This window comes from Sus scrofa, chromosome 15 (genome assembly GCF_000003025.6).
Source record: "Sus scrofa isolate TJ Tabasco breed Duroc chromosome 15, Sscrofa11.1, whole genome shotgun sequence".
NCBI classification, from domain to species: Eukaryota; Metazoa; Chordata; class Mammalia; order Artiodactyla; family Suidae; genus Sus; species Sus scrofa.
In genome coordinates this window covers 112,501,474-112,522,226 of record NC_010457.5, presented here as the reverse complement: position 1 = coordinate 112,522,226, position 20,753 = coordinate 112,501,474, and the positions used below count along the sequence as shown (strand labels likewise).

Sequence of the window (20,753 nt, the reverse complement as noted above, 5' to 3'; positions counted from 1 at the left end):
CATCTACCTAATTAAAATGTGAGGAAAAAATTTACATAAGTGGATAAAGATGGTATGGGGGCAGCTCATTATATGATTTGATAGGAAAGTTCTTTTCAACTCTAATATTCTATAAGTTATTTTTCAGAAAAAAAGGAAAAACTCTTGAAAGTTTGAATAATTTTATTCTAAATGGTATATGTAAAAATAATGAAATATACTATATATATATATTTACCTGATTTTATATCTACCTGATGAGATCAAGGATGATTTTCAGTTTTTAAAAAATATCTTATACCTTTAAAATTATTCTGTAATTATCACATACTTCTTTGATATGCATAGAATACATTTTGACAATAAAAGATTGTCAAAACAGGTAAGAATTGTTTTACTACATTTTTCCAAGCAATTATGGCTTTAAAGAAACCAAGTTATTATTAACTAGGGATGGAAGATGGGAGATGCTGGTAGAGTGCACCTGAAACAGAAAAACACTTTTGAAATGACAATCTACGGAGGCGGAGAACTGTGGAAAGCAGTCCTGACCCCATGTAGTATTTAACAAAGCAGAAATTAAGCATATGCATATGGTAATTAAACATGAAATTTGACATTAATTTTAAAAAAACAACTATCTGTTCACTGATTGCAGAGTTCATGGAAGAGTGATGTTTGGTTCAGCCAAGGTCAGGGCAAAAGAGATGCTGAATTGGATTTCTTTGATATAGGTAGACAGCTCTTATTCCTAGGATATTTGCAGTGTTTTGTTATTAAAGTTCTCTTTATTTCTGATGAATACATGAACTCTTCCAAAGAAGACACATTAACATTAGCAATTTCTAAAAGGTCTACCTTGTGCAACATTTCCATGGCAACCAGCCACTGCAGCTAGGCAGAGAGAAGACATAATTCATTTTCCTAAAGTATCACTGATTCATATCTAATTCACACATGTAGGTGTGTGTGGGCTATGGGTGACTGTGTGTGTACACGTGTCAGTGAATGCATATGTACAGAGATGATTGAGTGTGGCAATATCAGAGAAGGGGAAAAACAAAGTCCTTCTACAAGAGGAAACCTTGGACATCACAGTTAGCTTTGTTTTTATAGGCAAATCAGAATAAAGCCATTAACACTGAATTTTATCAGAGGAAAAAAAGATTTGCTATTTATATTTGCAAATTTCAAGTGCTTACTATGATTGAGAAAATGATGTAAGAAATATAATTTCCTGGGTATTTTATGATGCCCATATTTCACACTAATATTAGTTTCACAATTTTCTAAAGCCAGGCAGAAGCATAGTATTTGAGGTAAGAAATCACTTACGTTTAAACTCTTTGGAATTTGTGTAGAACAGAATTAGTGAAGAAGGAATATGAAGATACTTAATTAAGACAAAGAAATGTAGATATATAGTCCTCACAATTATCATATATAAAATGACGTACCATTATCATGATTATGGTTTGTTGTAATCTAAAATAGCCCCCAATGATCCCTGCCTCTTGGTACACACGCCCTTGCATAGTCTCCTCTCACATTGTATTATGGCAGAAGTGATGGTGTGTCACTACAGTGATTAGGTTATAAAAGACACTGCATGGATAAAGACGACATGGAAGATACATATATAATGGAATATTGCTCAGACATAAAAAAAAGAATGAAATAATGCCATTGGCAGCAACAGGGATGCACCTAGAGATGATCATACTAGTGAAGTTAGACAGTGAAAGACAAACATCATTGATATCACATATATGAAATAGTAAAAAAAGTATACAAATGAACTTATTTGTAGAGCAGAAACAGACTCATGGATTGGAAAACAAACTTATGGTTACCAATGGACTAGAGTTTGGGATTATCATATACACCCTGAGGTATATGTAACGAATGGCCAATGGGGACCTGCTGTATAGCATGGAGAACTCTACCCGGTATTCTGTGATAATCTATGGGGGAAAAGAATCTGAAAGAGAATAGATGTGTGTACATATATAACTGAATCACCTATTGTACATCAGAAATTATCACAACACTGCAAATAAACTATACTTCAATAAAACTTTTGAAAATGAAAAAAAGAAAAGATACTGAAGCAGAGTTCCTGCTGTGGCTCATTGGGTTAAGAACCAGATGGCAGTGGCTTGGATCACTGCAGAAGTATAGGTTTCATCCCTGGCCTGGCTCAGTGGGTTAAAGGATCTAGGTTGCAGCTATGGCTTAGATCCGGTCCCTGGCCCAGGAACTTCTGAATGCCATAGGTGTGGTCATATAAGAAAAAGAAAAAGACACTGAAGCTTCTAATTATTTCTATTAGGTTATACTACAAGTACGCAATAAAGCTTCCATCTTGGTGCCTCATTCTCTTTCTTGGATAATCTGATTTGGGGAAGCCAGCTGCCGGGTTCATGAGGAGCCCCATGAAGAGGGCTAGATGTTGACAAACTGAACCCTTTGGTCAACAGCCACATAAGTGACTGTGAAAGCTGACTCTCTAGCCCATTCAAGCCTTTAGATGACTGCTGCTGGTCCTCAGAAATTATGTGAGATAATATATGTCTTTCCTTTAAAGCTGCCGATAAATTTGAGTCATTTGTTGTATACCAATTTTTAGCTAATACAGATTTTGGTGCCAAATTAAGCATGAAAGAGAAGTAGCAAGGGAGATGTGGGAAAGGGTAAGCTTGGGCACGATTGTGAAGACTTATTTATGTTGGCTAAAGAGTCTGAAATGCATCCTAAAAACTATGGGTGAAAATTTTTTAGAAAGGGAATAGAATGATCAGATATGCATTTTTTAAAATCACCTTTGTAATATTACATAGGTAACAGACTAGAAAGAGGCAACACTGAATGTGGCAATACCAGTCACGATCTCTTGCAGAAATTAAAGGAAGAGAATGATGAGGGTCTGAACTAAGGCAGGGATTATGAGGTTGGAGAGGAGAGGATTTGAGTGATATTAAGAAAGTAGGATGTAAAGGACTTGGGGTGGAGGAAATCTCACATTTTTGACTGGGATGTCTGGGTTGATAGTGGTACCATCTAATGAATTAGGGAACACAGGAGAATGCATTTGGTTTTAGACAGGCTGAGTCTGAGGTACCTGGGAGGGACAGGAAGAGCTTTCTATTAGTCTCTTAATTACCTGGGTTTGGAGCATCGAAGAGTTGTCTAGATTGGATATTCAGGTTTGAGAGTCAGCGGCTTATAACTAGTGATTGAAACTATGGCAGCGAATAAAACCAGTGAGAGGGAGAATGTGAGAGGAGAGGGAACATGAGCAGGAAGAGGAGGGCCACAGGAGAGAAGCGAAAGAAAAGTCTGTAAAGATCCAGTTCGAGAGGTAAGGGGAAAAAAAAACGTAAAACGTGAAAAAAAATCAAGGAGGAAGTGTCTGGAAGGGCAGAGTGGCCACCAGGGCTAAAGGGCTACAAATTTCAGTTAGATAAAGACCAAATAAGGGCTGAATTTCACTTGGGAGAGGTCAGGAGAAGGTGATCCTATACAATTGTTCCTGAAAACGGCTAATTATGTCAACCACAACGCTTCCTTTTTTGATGAGGGATCAAGAAGAAAAGAGGCTTCTACAAAAACATAATTAAGGAGATGGTAGGTTGCTATAGGAACTCCACTGTGATCCTCCTAAGGACCTGTCTTCTCATGGGAGAGTAGTGAAGAGTGTGGACCATGACAGTGTCTAGATTGGGCTCAAATCTAGCTCCTCTGCTTCCTAGCTGTGTGTCCTTGAGTGAATCAGTTCATCTCCCTATGCTTCAGTTCTTCATTTAAAGGAAGAACAATGTCCCCTTTGCATGGCTGCTGTGAAAACTCCTTAAACGCATTGGCTTATTCAGTACCCTTCACTAAGGCCACACACCAGGCATTAGATAGAGTAAGGAATAGAAGAGACGTGGTCCCTCTGCTCATGGATTGGACAGTCTAATGAAGGAGACAGCTATCAGACAAATCATTACACAAGTCTTTAGATTATGACTGCCATTTGTACCATAAGAAAAAACAAGGGGTTCTGTGACTGTATTTAATATCTGCCAAAGCCTCTTGAGGAAGTAAGGGAATGATATTTAAGTTGAGTCTTGAAGAATGAAGAGCTGGTTAAGCAAAGAGAGATGGAAAAATCATCTGGGCAGATGGAATAACATCCTCCAAATCTCAGAGCTAAGAGGAAGCAGGATGCAGGTGAGGGACTCAGAAAACACTGGAGTTTAGTGATGGGGTATTTAGTGATTACACAATGTTAGAACTAGATAGCAGGCAGATAATGTGGAGCCTTGGGTATTTTAAAGACTTTGATTTTTATCTTGATAGCAGTGGGAAGCCATTGAAAGAGGTTAACTATTAAGAATGTCATGGTTAATTTTTTTAATGACTCTTTATGTCCTATATCAGGTGGTGACAAGAGTGACTGAGATTAATAAGCAGGCTGTTGCAATACTCCCGGCAGGAGGTGATGAGTGGACAATGGTGGTGGACATTCAGATAGGTAGAAGTAAGCAGATTCAGAATATTTTTATATATGATTTTTCTTAGCCTTCCTTGTATTATAAATTTAACAATGACAGAGTTGCTCAAGTCCAAAATCTAAGTTAGGCTTAATTTTGTTCTTTTTGTTTGTTTTTAAGGCCACACCTGCAGCATATGAAGGTTCCCAGGCTAGGGGTTGAATCAGAGCTACATCTGTCAGCCTATGCCACACCACATGGGATCCAAGCCACGTATGCAACATACTCTACAACTCACAGTAACGCCGGATCCTTAACCCACTGAGTGAGGCCGGGGATCAAACCTGCATCCTTATGGAACCTAGTTGGGTTCGTTAACTGCTGAGCCACAAAGGGAACTCCCTTAATTTTTTTCTTTTTCTCACTCCCCAAACCCCAGTCATGTCAGCTCTACTTTAAATATATTCCAATTCCAACCTCATCTCAGCATTTCCAGCCCTACTACCACCATCCTAACCAAGCCATACCCTCTCTCACCTGGACCTCAGCAAGTATCTCCGTGTCTATTTTTGCCTTCCCAGTCTATTTTTGTAAACTATCTGGAGTGATCTTTTAAAAGTATAACATAGTTAATGTCACTCCGCTGCTCAAACAACGCTAATGACTTTTCATCACACCTGGAACAAAATTCAAACTTCTTACCATGGCCTCCTGATGCTTCAATAATCTGACCCCTAATAACCTCTCTGATTTGATTCCTTATACGTGACCCTCCTGCTCATCACTAGGCCCTGGTTACACTGGCCTTCCTTCTGTTCCCATAACACACTGATCTTATACTCATTTCGGAGACTTTAGACTTGTTCCCTTTGCCTGGATATGTCTTCCTGAGGCTGTCTCCATCTCATTTGGGTCTCTGAAAAAAAGCCCATCTCCCACCCTTTTTCTTTGCCTTCATCTTCATAGAGTAACTTGAAAACAGCTTTCTTTATTCATGCATTTACTCTTTTATCTCTCTCTTTAGAAATGAACCCTTTGAATATAAGAACATTGACAATGATACAACCCTAGTGTCTCAAATACACTTAAAAGATAGAAATGAAAGAATGCATGAAAATTTAGATAAAACTGTGATTGCAAAGAGCCTACTACTGTTTTTTGGTTTGTTTTTTTGTTTTTGTTTTTGTTTTTTTGCACAGGGAAGATGTCCAATAACAGATAGTTCTTACTGTTAATATCTTTCTTTTTTTTTGTCCTTTTCTAGGGCTGCACCAATGGCATATGGAGGTTCCCAGGCTAGGGGTCCAATCGGAGCTGTAGCCACCGGCCTATACCAATGTGGGATCCTAGCTGTGTCTGCAACCTACACCACAGCTCATGGCAACGCCAGATCCTTAACCCACTGAGCAAGGCCAGGGATCGAACGTGCAACCTCATGGTTCCTAGTCAGATTCGCTAACCACCGAGCCACAATGGAAATGCTTTTTTTTTTTTTTATTTTTAGTTCTGTTAATATCTTAAAATTTGTGTTGTAAGGAACTTCCTTTCCCCCAAATATGATTAAATTACACCCTTGATAACTTTATTAGAGAGTTGTTATCACCAGATAAAATGGGAGCCTTGGTTTGTGGAGGGGTCATCATGATGGCTACTTTTGAATAAGTGAAAACACTAATGTGAAAAGAATTTATACACATTCAAAAGGACTGTGGTGGACACACTTAGGGAAGCCACCCCTGTTTCCCACCTGATAAATCTTCTTCTTTTGAGTATGGGCAGGGCATGTGACTTTCTTATAAACTATAGAATAGTGCAAAGGTGATGGGATGTCACTTTTGTAATTAGATTATTTTATAAAGTGGACTGGAATCAGAGAGGATTTCTCCCCCTTGCTGGTTTTGAAGAAATAAAACCAGAGCTGGTTTTGCCATGTTGTGAGGTAGCCTGTGGAGAGGGCCACACAGCAATCAACTGTCAGCAGCCTCTAGGAACTGAGCACAGCCCCCAAACAAGGGTCAGCCAGGAAACCGGCCTCAGTCCTACACCCTTTAGGAATGAATTCTGCCAACACCCTAAAAAAGCTTGTAAGTGGATCTTTCCCTTGTCAAGCCAGTGAGGACACTATAGCCCATCCTGACATTGGATTCCAGTTTGGTAAAACCCTGAAGAAGAGAATTCAGCTAAATTGTGCCTAGAATTCTAACAGACAGAAGTTGTGAAATAATGTGTATTGTTTTTCATCCAGTAAGTTTGTTGTAATTTGTTACACAGAAATACAAAACTAATACAAGAACCATAGACAGAAGTTACAGAAAAGTAAAATTTGGTCAAATATCAAAAGGACATGCCACTGAATAGAGTTATCTAAAGATGAAATGTGTCACATCTGAGAGTACCAACTTCCTCCTGGTTGAAAGTACCAAGTGGTTCAAACATGGTTATTGTATTAGCAAGGAGACAGGAGATGGGATTGGTTATCCTTACTGGGTTCCTGGCACATGAAACATGATAAAATTTTTTATTTTTATTTTTTGTTTTTTTGTCTTTTTGCCTTTTCCAGGGCCACTCCCACGGCATATGGAGGTTCCCAGGCTAGGGGTCGAATCGGAGCCGTAGCTGCCGGTCTACACCAGAGCCACAGCAACATGGGATCCGAGCCACATCTGCGACCCACACCACAGCTCACAGCAACGCCGGATCCTTAACCCACTGAGCAATGCCAGGGACCGAACCCACAACCTCATGGTTCCTAGTCGGATTCGTTAACCACTGCGCCACGACAGGAACTCCAAAACATGATAAAATTTTAAGTATGCATCATCAGCACTTGGCCTGGTGCAGTAAATCATGTGGATAAATATAAACAACCCCTGTTTACACAACTAAAGCTGCTGTCAAAATTTTACATTCCCAGCCAACAAAAGATCATTCAACTGAGCCACTTGCTTTTAAAGTCCAAACTAAAGATGAAAAGATAAATTATTTCCATATATTTTTTTAAAGCACAACACAGTAGTGTTTTGGTTAAAAAAAGCAATTATATTCATTGGGCTTCATGCTTTCAACAATTCTAAGCAATCTTTAAAAAAAAAAAAACCCAAAAATCAAAACACTACACCCATGAGGCCTGGTTCTGGTGCCATTTCAAAACTGTCAAATGAAAAGGCAAGTTAATACTGAGAGGAAATATCTACGAATTTTCTTTCTAGAGTGGGGGGTAGTATAAGGACTTGTACCCAGAATACATAAAACCCCTTACAATTCAATAATAAGAAGACAACCCAGTTAAAACATGTGTAAAAGATTTGAATAGATATTTCACCAAAGAAGATATTCAAATAGCTAATAAAGCTAAAAATATACTTAACATCATTAGTCATTAAGGAAAAGTAAACTAAAACCACAATCAGATCCCACATCACATCCACTACATTGGCTATAATAACAAGACAGTAACAAGCTCTGCTAAGGATATAGAGAAAAATGAACCCTCATACATTTCTGGTGGGAATATAAAATGGGACAGCCATTTTGCAAAACAGCTTGATAGTTCTTTAAAAAATTAAACATAAATTTACCATACAGCCCATCAACTCCACTCCTAGGTATTTGTCCAGCAGAATTAAAAAAGCATTTGCCTATCCAAAAACTTGTATGTGAATGTTCATTCATAATAGACAAAAAAGTAAAAACAGTGCATTGATCAACTGATAGATCAAAGGTGATACATCCATACAATAAAATAGTATTTAGCAATAAAAAGGAATGAGCTATTTGTACATGCTATGATCTAAAACACTATGCTAAATGAAAGAAGTCAGTTGCAAAAGACCACAGATGGTACGATTCCATCAATTTGAAGTATCTAGAACCGCAACTACATAGGATCAGGGCATGGGAACGGGAATGTCTGAAATGGACAGAGAGGATGTTTTGGGGGTGATGGAAATGTTCTGACATTGAATTCTGTTGATAGTTGCATAGTTGTCTAAATTTGCTAAAAATCCTTAAATTGTACACTTAAAATGAGTGAATCGTATGGTATGTAAAGTATACTTCAAAAAACTATTTTAAAAATACCTCCTTTAGAGTACTACCTACTAGAGAGTAACCTCATTGAGAACAGGGATATTCAAATGGTCTCAGGGACTCACCCTTTCTAGGTGGAGTTTAAGGATATGGAACAAAGCAAACTTCGAGGATCTAGGCCTTCATAATTTCATAGGGGAGAAGGAAGAAGTGGATTTATGTTCGTCCCTAGGGAAGGCATTGGGAAGCAAATTCACTCTGTACACAAGCTAACAGGGGCAGCCTTGGAATGTCTGCCAAGAACAGACTTTTGAATTCCCTGTAAGTACTTTAGAAGTTCGCAGTTTTAATCCAAGGTTCTGCCGGTATAAACTACTTTTACACATTAAAGAAGATCCTTTCGCATCCCTGCAACATCATCTTTTGATAGCATCATTTGAGTTCCCACATTTAATTATTTAAGATATTATCCAATTCAGACATCTCATTAAATCAGACCTGTCTTCCCACTTCCACCCAAGTATGCTTAAATGAGAGCTATTCATAGCTCATTTCTGGAATTACTAATCTAATTATCATCTGACCAAGATTATGTATACACATATCATGCATTTACACATTTAAAGGAACAGAGGCTACAGAAGCAGCTAGAAATGCTTATTTAATTTGGGGGAACTAGAGATACATTTTTGTCCATAACATTGCCATCATGTACCTGGAATGCGATGGTCCCCTTTCCTGGGAAGTTTGGGAGGACAGACTTCCATCAAAGGAGTTTCCTCGGTGGCAGCCTGAAATGGTGGCCTTGGGTGAGATGGAATCTGACTGGAATGTTTCACAGACCACCTGGAGTCCCTTTTACGGGTGGAGACAGAAGAATGGTATTATTGCTGTTGTTGTTGTTTTTCCCTTCAGGCATATCTTCTAGAATTATCTATCATATTACACATGGTGTTTTTTAAATTAAAATTTTTGCAGCATAAATATAATGCCATAGACAAAGGGATTTTGCCTGCATCTAAGAGGGAATGGAAACAGGTTTCTAGAGAGCCCCTGTGTCATTCTAAGCATTAGGCTAAGTTCTTCCACATCCTTTATTTCATTTTGCCCTTGATTCTTTTTCATCTCTGTACTCAGTAACTAGAGAAGAGCTTCAAACGAACAATTCATCACAGATACGCCAATATAGAAGTGAACGGAACGGAAGCATGAGGCAGAAAATAAGGGTCAGGTTAGAAAGAGCTCATCAAATCAAAGCCAAACATGAGAATGAAAGCACAAAGTTCAGGTTTTTTCCATTACTCATCAGAGGGGGGATGTAATACATTTTTTCCAATTGGATGCAATGACCTTTGCAAATACAAATTCAGTCAATCTCTTACAGAGCTGCTTATTTTAATTACATTTAGTTGACAGATGTAACTCTGCCTAGGTAATGTGAAGTATCTTTTCATTGCTATTACAGATAAAATTCTTTGCTAAAGGATAAAAACCCATAACATTTTAGCCCTTATAATTTGTTTTCATATGTAAAATAAAAAAGCACTGTTCAACCACCGTGTATAGAAAGACAGACATAGCTAGAAATTTAATGCTGTAAGTCTTCCAAATTTGATCAAAGAACTCTTTAGCATGAAACATACTATGTATGCTTCATGTTAGATGTTTAGGAGATTTACAAAAAATATTGGATGAACCTAAACCTTGAAATCAAGAGCTTACAATTAAGTTTTAAAACAGGGAAATACAGGTTACAGTAGCACATCAAATAGAAGTATAATGCAAGCCACAAATAGGAGACACATATGTTAATAGTGAAAAGAAATAGTAAAAATTAAATTTAATAATATATTCTGTTTAATCCCAAGTTATCATTTCAACATATCATCAGTATAAATATTATGAATAAGATATTTATAATTTTTTCATACAAAGTTTTCGAAGTCTAGTGTTCACTTTATACTTAACACCACCAATCCAGGCTACTCAATCAATTCAAACTAACCATATTACAAGTGCTCAATAGCCAAACGGGCCTGGTGGCTATCCTACTGACAGTGTAGGTTTAGAGTAATTAGAAAGAGTTCATGGGGAGTCAAGGTCTATATTGGTCCTAAAAGAAAGATACAATTTAAACAGGCAACAGGGAGGAAAGAATGTTCCAGGAAGAGGAAAGATTCTGAGCCAAGACTCCAAGGCTGAAATTGCATGCACTGCATATGGGGCACAGTGCTTAACCAACAGAAGGGGTAATCAGGGTCACTTAAGAAGGGGATGCCAAGTGGTAGAAGGCACAGAGAGCCAGGGGGAAGAGTCTGGTCTTGAGGTGATGGTTGATGGGATTCACTAAGGGTTCCTAAGGAGGAAGTGATGAAAAGACAGTGCCTTGGATACAGGGAACCACTGCAGAATGACATGTTAATAAATAAATGATGCCTTAGGAAGATTAGACAGGCATTTTGTTTTTGTTTTTGTTTTGGTCTTTTCTAGGGCCGCTCCCTCAGCACATGGAGGTTCCCAGGCCAGGGGTCGAATCGGAGCTATAACCGCTGGCCTACACCACGGCTCATGGCAACGCCAGATCCTTAACCCACCGAGCGAGGCCAGGGATCAAACCTATAACCTTGTGGTTCCTAGTCGGGTTCGTTAACCAGTGCGCCACAACGGGAACTCCAAGCATTTTTTTCTTTTTAGAGCCTCACCTGCAGCATATGGAAGTTCCCAGGCCAGGGGTCGGATCAGAGCTTCAGCTACCGGCCTATGCCACAGCCATAGCAGCACTAGATCCTTAACCCACTAAGCAACACCGGGGATAGAGGCGCATCCTCACAGAGACCACAGACAATGCAGGGTCCTTAACCTGCTGAGCTGCAATGGGAACTCCCCAGGCAGGCATTATTAATTGATTTTTAGGCTAAGTGAGGGAGGCTAAAGGGAGAAAATCCAACAGGTGGTTCCAGCTGTAGTCTAGTTATGAGGACTTTTAGAAGGAACAGTGGACACAGAGAATAAAGAGCACATCTGAGCAACATGACAAAAAAAAAACAACATGACTCAGCAAAAAATCAAATCAGAGGATTAAAGAGACTGAAATATGAAATTTACATATTTCACTGTATCTAAGATGTCTTCAGTTATTGATACACCATTATCTTACATACAATTAAGAAAAGATCTTATTAATTAAATTAGAACACTTCTTATCAGTGAGGACTTTTAATTTTATATTAAAAGGTCTATCTTAAACTTATTTATGCAGAACTTTGGATTATATATTCATCCCATGCAAATGAAAAAAGGAAAATATAAGTAAATTGGTGTAGGTATTCCTAAAATTTTTCACATTTTGAAATTTCAACTCAGAACTATTGATATATATTTTTCCACAGAATAACTTCCTCTGTGTCAAGCGTGTTTTTTCTTTCTTTTTATTTTTTTGCTTTTTAGGGCTGTACCCAATATATATGGAAGTTCCCAGGCTAGGGGTTGAATCAGAGCTCAACACCCCAGCCATAGCAATGTGGGATCTGGGCTGCTGCTGCAGCCTACACAGCGATCACAGAAACTCTGGATCTTTAACCTGCTGAGTGAGGCCAGGGATCAAACCTGCATCCTCATGGATACAAGACGGACTCATAACACACTGAATCACAACGGGAATTCTAAGAGGATAATTTCTTAATAGAGCACTTCACTATTCCCCTCTGACATATTCTTCTAAGCCACTGACCCTGATTCAGCAAACTTAGATGCTGAAAATGACCAAATTTATGCTGCACAAGAATAACAATCATATCACAGCTTCTGCCAGACAGGGAAGATTTTAAGAGGCCAAAGATCATGAAATACACTAGATTCCAAATATGTTAAAGTGAAAAAATGTACATCTTAAAATAGATGAAATAACAGCCTCTAAATCAGTGTCTATACTTAGCACTCACTCTGTAAAGAGAAGAGGTACTAGGATTCCAAAATTTCCAGTTTGAGGGTAAAAAGGATGATGATACTCCTGGCAGTAATGCATGAGTTGAAAAGAGGGGATCCAATTTTGGCTGGAAAGAGCAAATTGGATTTTGCACATATTGAACTGGAAGTAAAAGCAGGTCATTTAACAACATATTAAATTCATGACACTATACATTTCTATGTGGCTTTGAACTACCCTGGCCTTCATTTCTTTCTTTTCTGATGAATTTACACTAAGTTATATTGTGTTATTATGCATCTTTTGTTTTATGAGGATTAGTCTTGATTCCTCATTAAACTTTACTTAAGGGGTAGGACTATATCTTAAGCCTCCTTTCCTCTGCACTGTTACAGTAATATTGCACCTATATTAGGGTTGCCTAGCAAATATTAGGGGGTTCAATAATTGAGAATGAGATGATATTTTGGTTAACGTGGGGTGAATAATGATAACTAACATTTATTGAGTGTTACATGCTAGCCATTGAGATAAAGCACTAGTCATGTCTTAACCTTCGTATAACGCTATGTCCAAAGAATGACCACCTTTCTTCTCATGATTATAACACACTCACCTCTCGGTGTCTTGTGTCTGGATTTGGTGATTCACAGGTCTGACTCTGACTGTTGATAGGAGAGCTTCTCTTAGCTGCAAAGATGGATAAAATGTCACCACAAATTGTATAAGATTATATAAGTTATATGAAGTATTTTATTTCCTAAGTTCATTTCAAGTCAAACACCCATCTTAATAGATGGTTGAAACCTTAAAAGAAGATATCTACTGGCATACATCATAAGAGAAATCAAAGAATTGATTAAAAAATCTTAGCATTTCTAGGTTATCAGTATAGATTTCTTCATCGATTCAGTCCAACTCAGTAGGTTAAGGTGATAAAAAATTGGTCATACTAAGAATTATAACAGGTAACATCCACCTGATGCCTAATATCTGTCAAGTCCTGTTCTAAGCATTTCACATCTATCAACTCATTTAACACTTACAATAACTTCATAATACCTCACAGTATATTCCTAGACCCATTTTACAGATGAAGACACTGAGGAACAGGCAATTTAACTTGCCCAAGGTCACCTACCTTTACATGAAGGTTCCAGCTCTACCCTTTACTGACCACATTAAGCTACCCCTAAGGTGCTTTATTGACCACGTTAAGCTGCACCTAAGGTAAGATTCAAATCAGTCCCATCTTTACCAGAGGATCAGTAATAATGAGAAGTAGAGATGACATGCCCCACTTGAACTGGAGAAAACTGGAGCTGAGAGACAAAGTGATTTACCCGATCACAAAACAAGAGACCAGGGGAGTGTCCCCACGTGCCATTGTTTTACTTCTGGCCATGCTGTCATGGTTGAGTATAATTTCCCTTCAGATGCTGGGTACATTTCAAGTCTACAGGCATAGAGCAGAGGGTTATTTTGAGAAGCAAAGGGAGGGGGCAATTGAATAGCTCAGGGGCTTTCATGGAGAGACAGGATTCCCGAGTTTTTATACATGTGTTAAATAATTGCCTTTGTCTTAATCAGAGAAAGAGAGAGGGAGGAAGAGAGAGACCTTAATTTGAAGTGGTTTCTCCATTTATAAAGTACAGAGCTAGAACTTAATTTTTTCAATTAAATTTCTTTAACCAATAGAAAGATATGTTTTTTTTTTCTCTAATAGCTCTGTTCTACTGCAGCATACTTAATTTCTTCAGTCTTATTTCTATTATTTTTAGTTTTTTTAACCTTGAACATCTGTCTTCACTCTCAGATTGCTTTAAACCAAGGAAATTAACCTCATTCCATCCATGGATTCTGAAGTAGATCACTTCTGACTGTGACATCTTTATTTAGCTCCTCGATATCTGAACCTTATGACAAGGTTGAATTTACAATTTATTTCAATAGTTAATGGATTATATCCATGTAAATTATGGGACTAGTCTACTCTTATTGTAGGAAAATTTTCATCTTCTGAATGTCTATAATAAGTATGATTTGTTACTATAAGCATCTTATCACATGTATGAATAATATGGCACTCCTTGGTTTACGAAATCCCGTCCGTAACATTCTACGTACCATGCAAGTGTGTTTTAAGTTATAGGGGAAAATAAACCATGTAAGAACTTGTTTATGGTTTCTTTCCCTTTACAAAGCTCTTTTACATGCATAATCCTCCATTGCCTGCAGAGAAGCCTCATAAAGAAAACAAAAGCAAATGCTTCTGTAGATTACCCACATAATTTATCTCTTTAAATCCTGTTGGAAGTTCCTGTGTGGCTCAGCAGGTTAATGATCTGGCTTGCTGCAGTTGTGGCTCAGGTCGCAACTGCAGTGCAGGTTCAATCCCTGGCTTGGCGGATCCACATGACACAGGGGCAGCCACAAAAAAATTTTTTTTGTACTGATGCTAAAAGTTGGGCTGAGAATAGAAGCATATATCTAAACACCCAATACGAAATAGGTACTTTATGTACATTCTTAGTTACTCCCCACTCTGAAGCCCTGTAAGGTGGTATTTTTATCTCCATTTTAAAGACAGAGAAATACTCAGGGAGGTTAGGTTACGAGCACTGTTAAGAGATAGATCTGGGGTGAAGCATGAACCTTCCAGGCACTTTTCAAGCTATCATGTTGCACTCTTTCTACAATTCAACAATTTAACAAATTATTTCATTAGATAATTCCTGTAGTGAAATGCTTTGATATAAAACAAAACCAAAAACCCACTAAGGCGAGATTGTTAAGGAATTGCTACTCCACCTACCATGATGAGCATTATGATGAAATAATAATAAAGGCTACCACTTAGTATGTGCCTGGCATTCTTCCAAGCAATTTTACATATATTAACTCACTTATTGCTCAGAACAACCCTGTCAGTACTTACAATACTGCAATTCCCATTTTTGAGATGAGGAAATGGAGACTTAAGAAGTTTAAATGACTTACCCAAAGTCATATACCTCAACAGCACATGCTCCTGGTTTGGAGTTTCTCATCATGTAAATGAGCCCTGAGTCTGGGACACCTAGATAACTCCCTGGAGAAATTTTTTTCCTCTTGGTTTTTTAGGAGTAAATCATCCCACCACCCTCACTCCTGTGCATGAGGGAGTTTGCTGAGACTGTGCCACTGAGTGTCTGTGTCACAAACCTGTGATGATGTTCCTGAGGGGCTTCACCAGTGCCGTGAAGCCAGAGACTTCGGGCTGTCTGTGCTCCCACATGGGCTGCCATATAACAAGTCCACTGGCCAGTCGGAATGTGAGGTCAGATTCCTGGGAGAAGAGAAGAACTGGCTGAAAGGACCAGTCAATGCAACAAGGAACATCATCCACCCATTCACCACTGGGTAGAAGATAGGTTCAAGGACGTATTGTACGACATGGGGATGAATCTGATATTCTACAATAACTACAGATGGAAGGTAAATTTAGAAATTTGTATAAAAAAGAACATCTTTCACAAGATTATCATTAGTATCATTGTTTTTTAGGGCCGCATCTGCCACATATGGAAGTTCCCAGGCTAGGGGTCAAATTGGAGCTGCAGCTGCCAGCCTACACCACAGCCATGGCAATGAGGGATCTAAGCTGTATCTGTGACCTACACTGCTGCTTGCAGCAGTGCCAGATCCTTAGGTCACTGGGAGAGGCCAAGGATCAAACCTGCATCCTTATGGATACTAGTCAGGTTCTTAACCCACTGGGCCACAATGGGAACTTCCCACAAGATTATTTTTAAAGTAGGTTGATCTTCAAGACCTTCTTTCATCACGCAGATGAGTGTTTCTAGGTTAAACCAATGGCCCTAAGTTATCGTCATCACCACAGAAATCTGCTTTAGGCAAAATTATTAATTAAGATGCAGCATTGGGCAGAGCATGAAACTCACAAGTTATTGTTTCCCGTTAGCAGGGATTGAGGTCTTTTTACTTCAAGAGTCTTGGCATCTTTACTTGTGGTTATCGTTATTATCTCTCTTAATGGTTTAATTGTCCATCTTTCTCCATCATAAGGCAATATCCTCAGATAATGGCTATTTTGACTTTCTATTCTCTGGTTGGTCCATCACATGTTCTTGCACTTCATGGAATCAGGGACCCTTCTTAGTATATTATTTTGTATTGTTGACTTCTCAACAATCTTCAGTTCCCTGAGGGCAGAGATGACCTATCACCCTCTCTCCTCCACAGCCCCTGTCATCATCACAATGCTAAGTGCAGCATTAGGAATTGGAGGCATGCTAGGTGCTCAATAAATACTTGCTGAATTGCACTGACTTTACAGCCATACTCATTTATCTACAACCAAAGGTCTCCCCCAGGAAGCACATTCCTGCATCATCATTACATCCTTGAGTGGCCAAGACATTTGAAATACAATTGTATAAGTGCAAATATATGATATCCGAGGTTACACTTTAAACAACTTGGCCTCTCAAAGCAAGGCAGAGATGGAAGCAGAGAATGTAATTGCAGATTAATGAACACAACTGAGACCCAGGAATTCACTTAGGGTGGTGATTTGCAACCCTGGCTCATATATTATAATCACCTGGGGAGCTTTTAAAACCTAGGAGGCCTAGGTCTCACTTCTTCCCCTGCTCAGACTGATTAAATTAGAATCGCTATGAGCTTTTCTTGAGTTCCCCCTGGTGACTGTCATGTGTAGGCATGGTTGAAAACCACTGATCTAAAAGACTGAGAAATTGAAAAAAGAAAAGGGGGGGGATTGATTCTGCAAATAATGAATCAATGTAGATCACTATCAAAGGAAGCTTCAACTGGAAAGGCAGGATGAAATCCCTGATGAGATCTCCATGATGGTACAGAGGCGACTCTTCAATAAGCTGTAGACCAAGATCCTAGCACCACAGCAATGTCCATGGTAGAAAAGCCCCTAAGACTCCTCATGGAAGTATTGGAAAAGCACATGAAGCATTTGGTCAAATTCATTCAACCTTCATTCTACAAATATTTATTGGCCACCTAGTGTGTACCTGATCCTATTCTAGGTTCTGGGATGTACCAGTGAACAAGTCTTACAAAAATTCCAGCTCTCCAGTGCAAAGCAGAAGGAAAGCAGGTGCAGAAAACTCTTAGGTGAATTGCTGATGTTTCAGACAAGGAAGGCCAGGGAAGGCCTTCTTGTGCAGGTGACTTTTGAGTAAAGAGCTGAATGAAATAAAGGAGCTACCATGTAGATATTTCTAGAAAAAGCATTTTGTGAAAAGGGATCAGGAAGTACAAAGGTCCTAAGTATATCTTGTGTGTCAAGAAACAGCTAGCACAATGTGTACCTAGAATCAAGCAAATGACAGAAACAGAGAAAAATAACACCAGAGAAGTTACTGAGTTCCAAATAATATAGAGCCTGATAGGTCATAGTCAGGACTTGAGCAGTTACTGAGTGACTTCGGAAGGGATTAGAGGGTTTGGAGCAGGGGAATGACATAATTGGAGGTATGTTTCAATAGGATCACTCAGGCTACTGAGAATCATTTGAGAAAATGCAAAAGTGGATAGACTATTTAGGAGGCTGTTGTTATCATCTAGGTGAAATATCATTAGGCTAGGGGGCAAAAGCAGACGTGGTAGATTCTGGATACATTTGGAAGACACAGTTTACAGGATTTGCTCATTGACTAGATGTGGAGTGAAGGACAAAGAGATACCAAAGCTTTTTGGCTTTGCCACCAACAAAGATGGGCAAAATGAAGGAGGAACAGGTTTGGGGACATTGGGGGCCGAGTTTTAGACATGTTAAGTTTGAGATGCCTCTTGGATGTTCAACTAGACATACTGAGTAAACAGTTAGATGGACACATGTGAAGTTAAGGGGAAAGTAAGCCCCTTTCCCTTGAAATGAGCATAGGGGCATTAGCGTGGTATCATGTATGGTATTAGATTCAGCAAGCAGGGAGTTAACACTGTGCAAAATAGGTCAGACTTGTCTCCAGAAATGCAGAACATTAAATCTCAAATTGATCTGGTTTTGGTAATTTTTTAGTTTTGGAGACCAGTCCTTTTCCATGTTTCTTCTAAGTAATCTTGACACAAATAAAACCCCAATGGACACTGCAGCAGGAAGTGAGCTCTCCTAAACTGACATCCTGGACTTTTAACATCTGCTCTATCAATGTGACACTTAGCATTCAAGTGTCTGTCATCATTTTGTTTTATTTGATATACCCCCAACTAGACTGCATATTGAAGATCTCCTTCAAGAGAAAGTTGAGATCTCCTTCTATGCATTTTTTCCTTGAACATCAATGTGTAATTGTTAATTAATTGGGCATATGTTACATTCCCCAAATAATACCAACTAAATCTGATCATTCTTTAGCCTGAATACCTGCAGAACTTACAGCCAACCCTTACATTGGTATGTTCTTTTGCTAAGTCCTCTTATGTTGGCTGAATGTATAAACTCTGGGATGCTAATTCTTCTTCTAGAGTCCCCTTTAATGGGTGGCTCAATGCTGTATATGCACACGCTAGCAGAAATTCCATAATTGGAAAAGGTACTCTTTATCATTCAAACAGCTATGGGGTGGGTGGTCTGGAAGACCAGGAGAAAAAACCAGAAGGTGTAAGCATTGAAAGAGTCAACATTTCCACATTACAGATTCTCTTCTTGCTTGCAGTGAAAGCCTGTTTCCACGATGACATAAAGCAATTCTAAATGTGTTTACTAGTAGCTTAGAGACATCTACTTATACAACTATTATTTTAAATTCCATTCTAAAGTTGTTTACTTCACACATTTGGATTTTATAAAAATCTCCTTGAGGGCTTGGATTTTGTTTTATTCCCTGCTATTTCTCCAGTGCTCTGAACAGTGCCTACATGTAGTAGGCACTCAATAACTATTTATTTATTAAAGGAATAAGTTAATATGATCAAATCAAGAAAATATTGACAGCACATTTAAAGCAGATGCCTTAGTTGTAACAAATGTTGATCATTTTTCACTGATAAAATTAAAGTTCATCTAAAATTAATAATATATTTGACAGAATTTTCAGATTATTTCATTCAAAATATTTGAGCTAGTTATAAATTGAAAGCATGATGCTATAAAGGATGAGTCACTTTGATTTATTTGCTAACTGGTAAATGAATTCATTCAATGAATATTAATTAAATACCTTTAAAACATGGACACCACATTAGCAACCCAAGATAACAATGATAACTCCTATTCTCAAATCATTCATATTCTAGTAGGAGAGATGGTCACATGAAGAGACGATGATAATAAACTAAAAATAATAATAAAAATGTTCTTAAAATACTATAGAGGTAGAGAAGGAAGGAGGAGGGCTGTTGAATGAAGTCATAAGGAATGAGTAGGAATTGTCTAGGCAGAGGGGTGGGATATGAGGGCATTCAGGTGAGAACAGGCCTGGGAAAAAAACATGCTATGTTCTTAGGCAGACTCCAAGCATTTGGCTCACAGGCAGCAGGGGTAGCCAGGCAGGTCATGGAGGCCCCAGTACTACATGAAGGAGCAGGAGTTTCACACTCTGTCTCATGAGAAATTACTTCAAGCATGTTGGCAATATGGTCAGGTTTGCATTTTGGAGAGATCACTTTGCTGAGGTTGGATTTTATAAGACAAGCCAGGAAACTATAAATCCAGTTAGAAAGTGGTCCAAGTCAGAGGTCATTAACAAGAGATGACAAAAGCTAAAAGTCTGGGTTAAGGCAGTAAATAGGGATGAAGAAAAGTAGGTAAATTTGAGAACTATTTAGGAGACAAAAGGAGTAGAACTCTGTGATTAGTGGAATGTGTAGGTAAGGATGAAGGAGTAATCAATGGAAGCTCCTAGGTTTGGAGATTATGTGAATAGGTTTATCACCTGAAACACAAAACATCAGGGTAAGGGCTCATTCCAGAGGAAATCTGAAATGCCCATAGATTTTCTATTTGGAGAAGCTAGTTGACCAGTTGGTCTAGAGGATAAGAGAGGTGACTGGTTTAGCGACAGAAAATTAGGTGACTTCAGCCTATCAGGACAAAAATGGTCAATGAAGCAGCAGAAGAGTTCTTCCAAAGAGAAGATACATAAGAAGTGCAAAGAGTCTAGGTTGCATCTCTGGGGAACCTCAGTGTTAGAGAGGCAGGCAAAGAAGATGAGCTCTCAAAGGAGATGGAGCAGAAATAGCCAGGGATACAAGGAGAACTGGCAGAGTGTGGTGTCACCAAAGAAATGGAAGGCTTCAGAAAGAAATGGTGGTAAGTTCAAATGCAGTTGGGATTTAGTGAAATGTGAACAGCAAGATAA

At 38.6% G+C, this 20,753-nt stretch overlaps 1 protein-coding gene across 4 annotated transcripts in view; it reads right to left on the bottom strand.

Annotated features, from left to right (window-relative positions):
* UNC80 (unc-80 homolog, NALCN activator) overlaps window positions 1-20,753 on the bottom strand; it is a 253,679-nt gene that overhangs the window by 195,284 nt on the left and 37,642 nt on the right. For all 4 annotated transcript variants that reach the window (XM_021075021.1, XM_021075020.1, XM_003133630.5 and 1 more), the window contains 3 exons: window positions 15,616-15,739; window positions 13,028-13,101; window positions 9,202-9,341 (listed from right to left, as the gene is read on the bottom strand). In XM_021075021.1, the coding sequence (XP_020930680.1) occupies window positions 9,202-9,341; window positions 13,028-13,101; window positions 15,616-15,739 (338 nt within the window). The remainder of the gene's footprint in view (window positions 1-9,201; window positions 9,342-13,027; window positions 13,102-15,615; window positions 15,740-20,753) is intronic.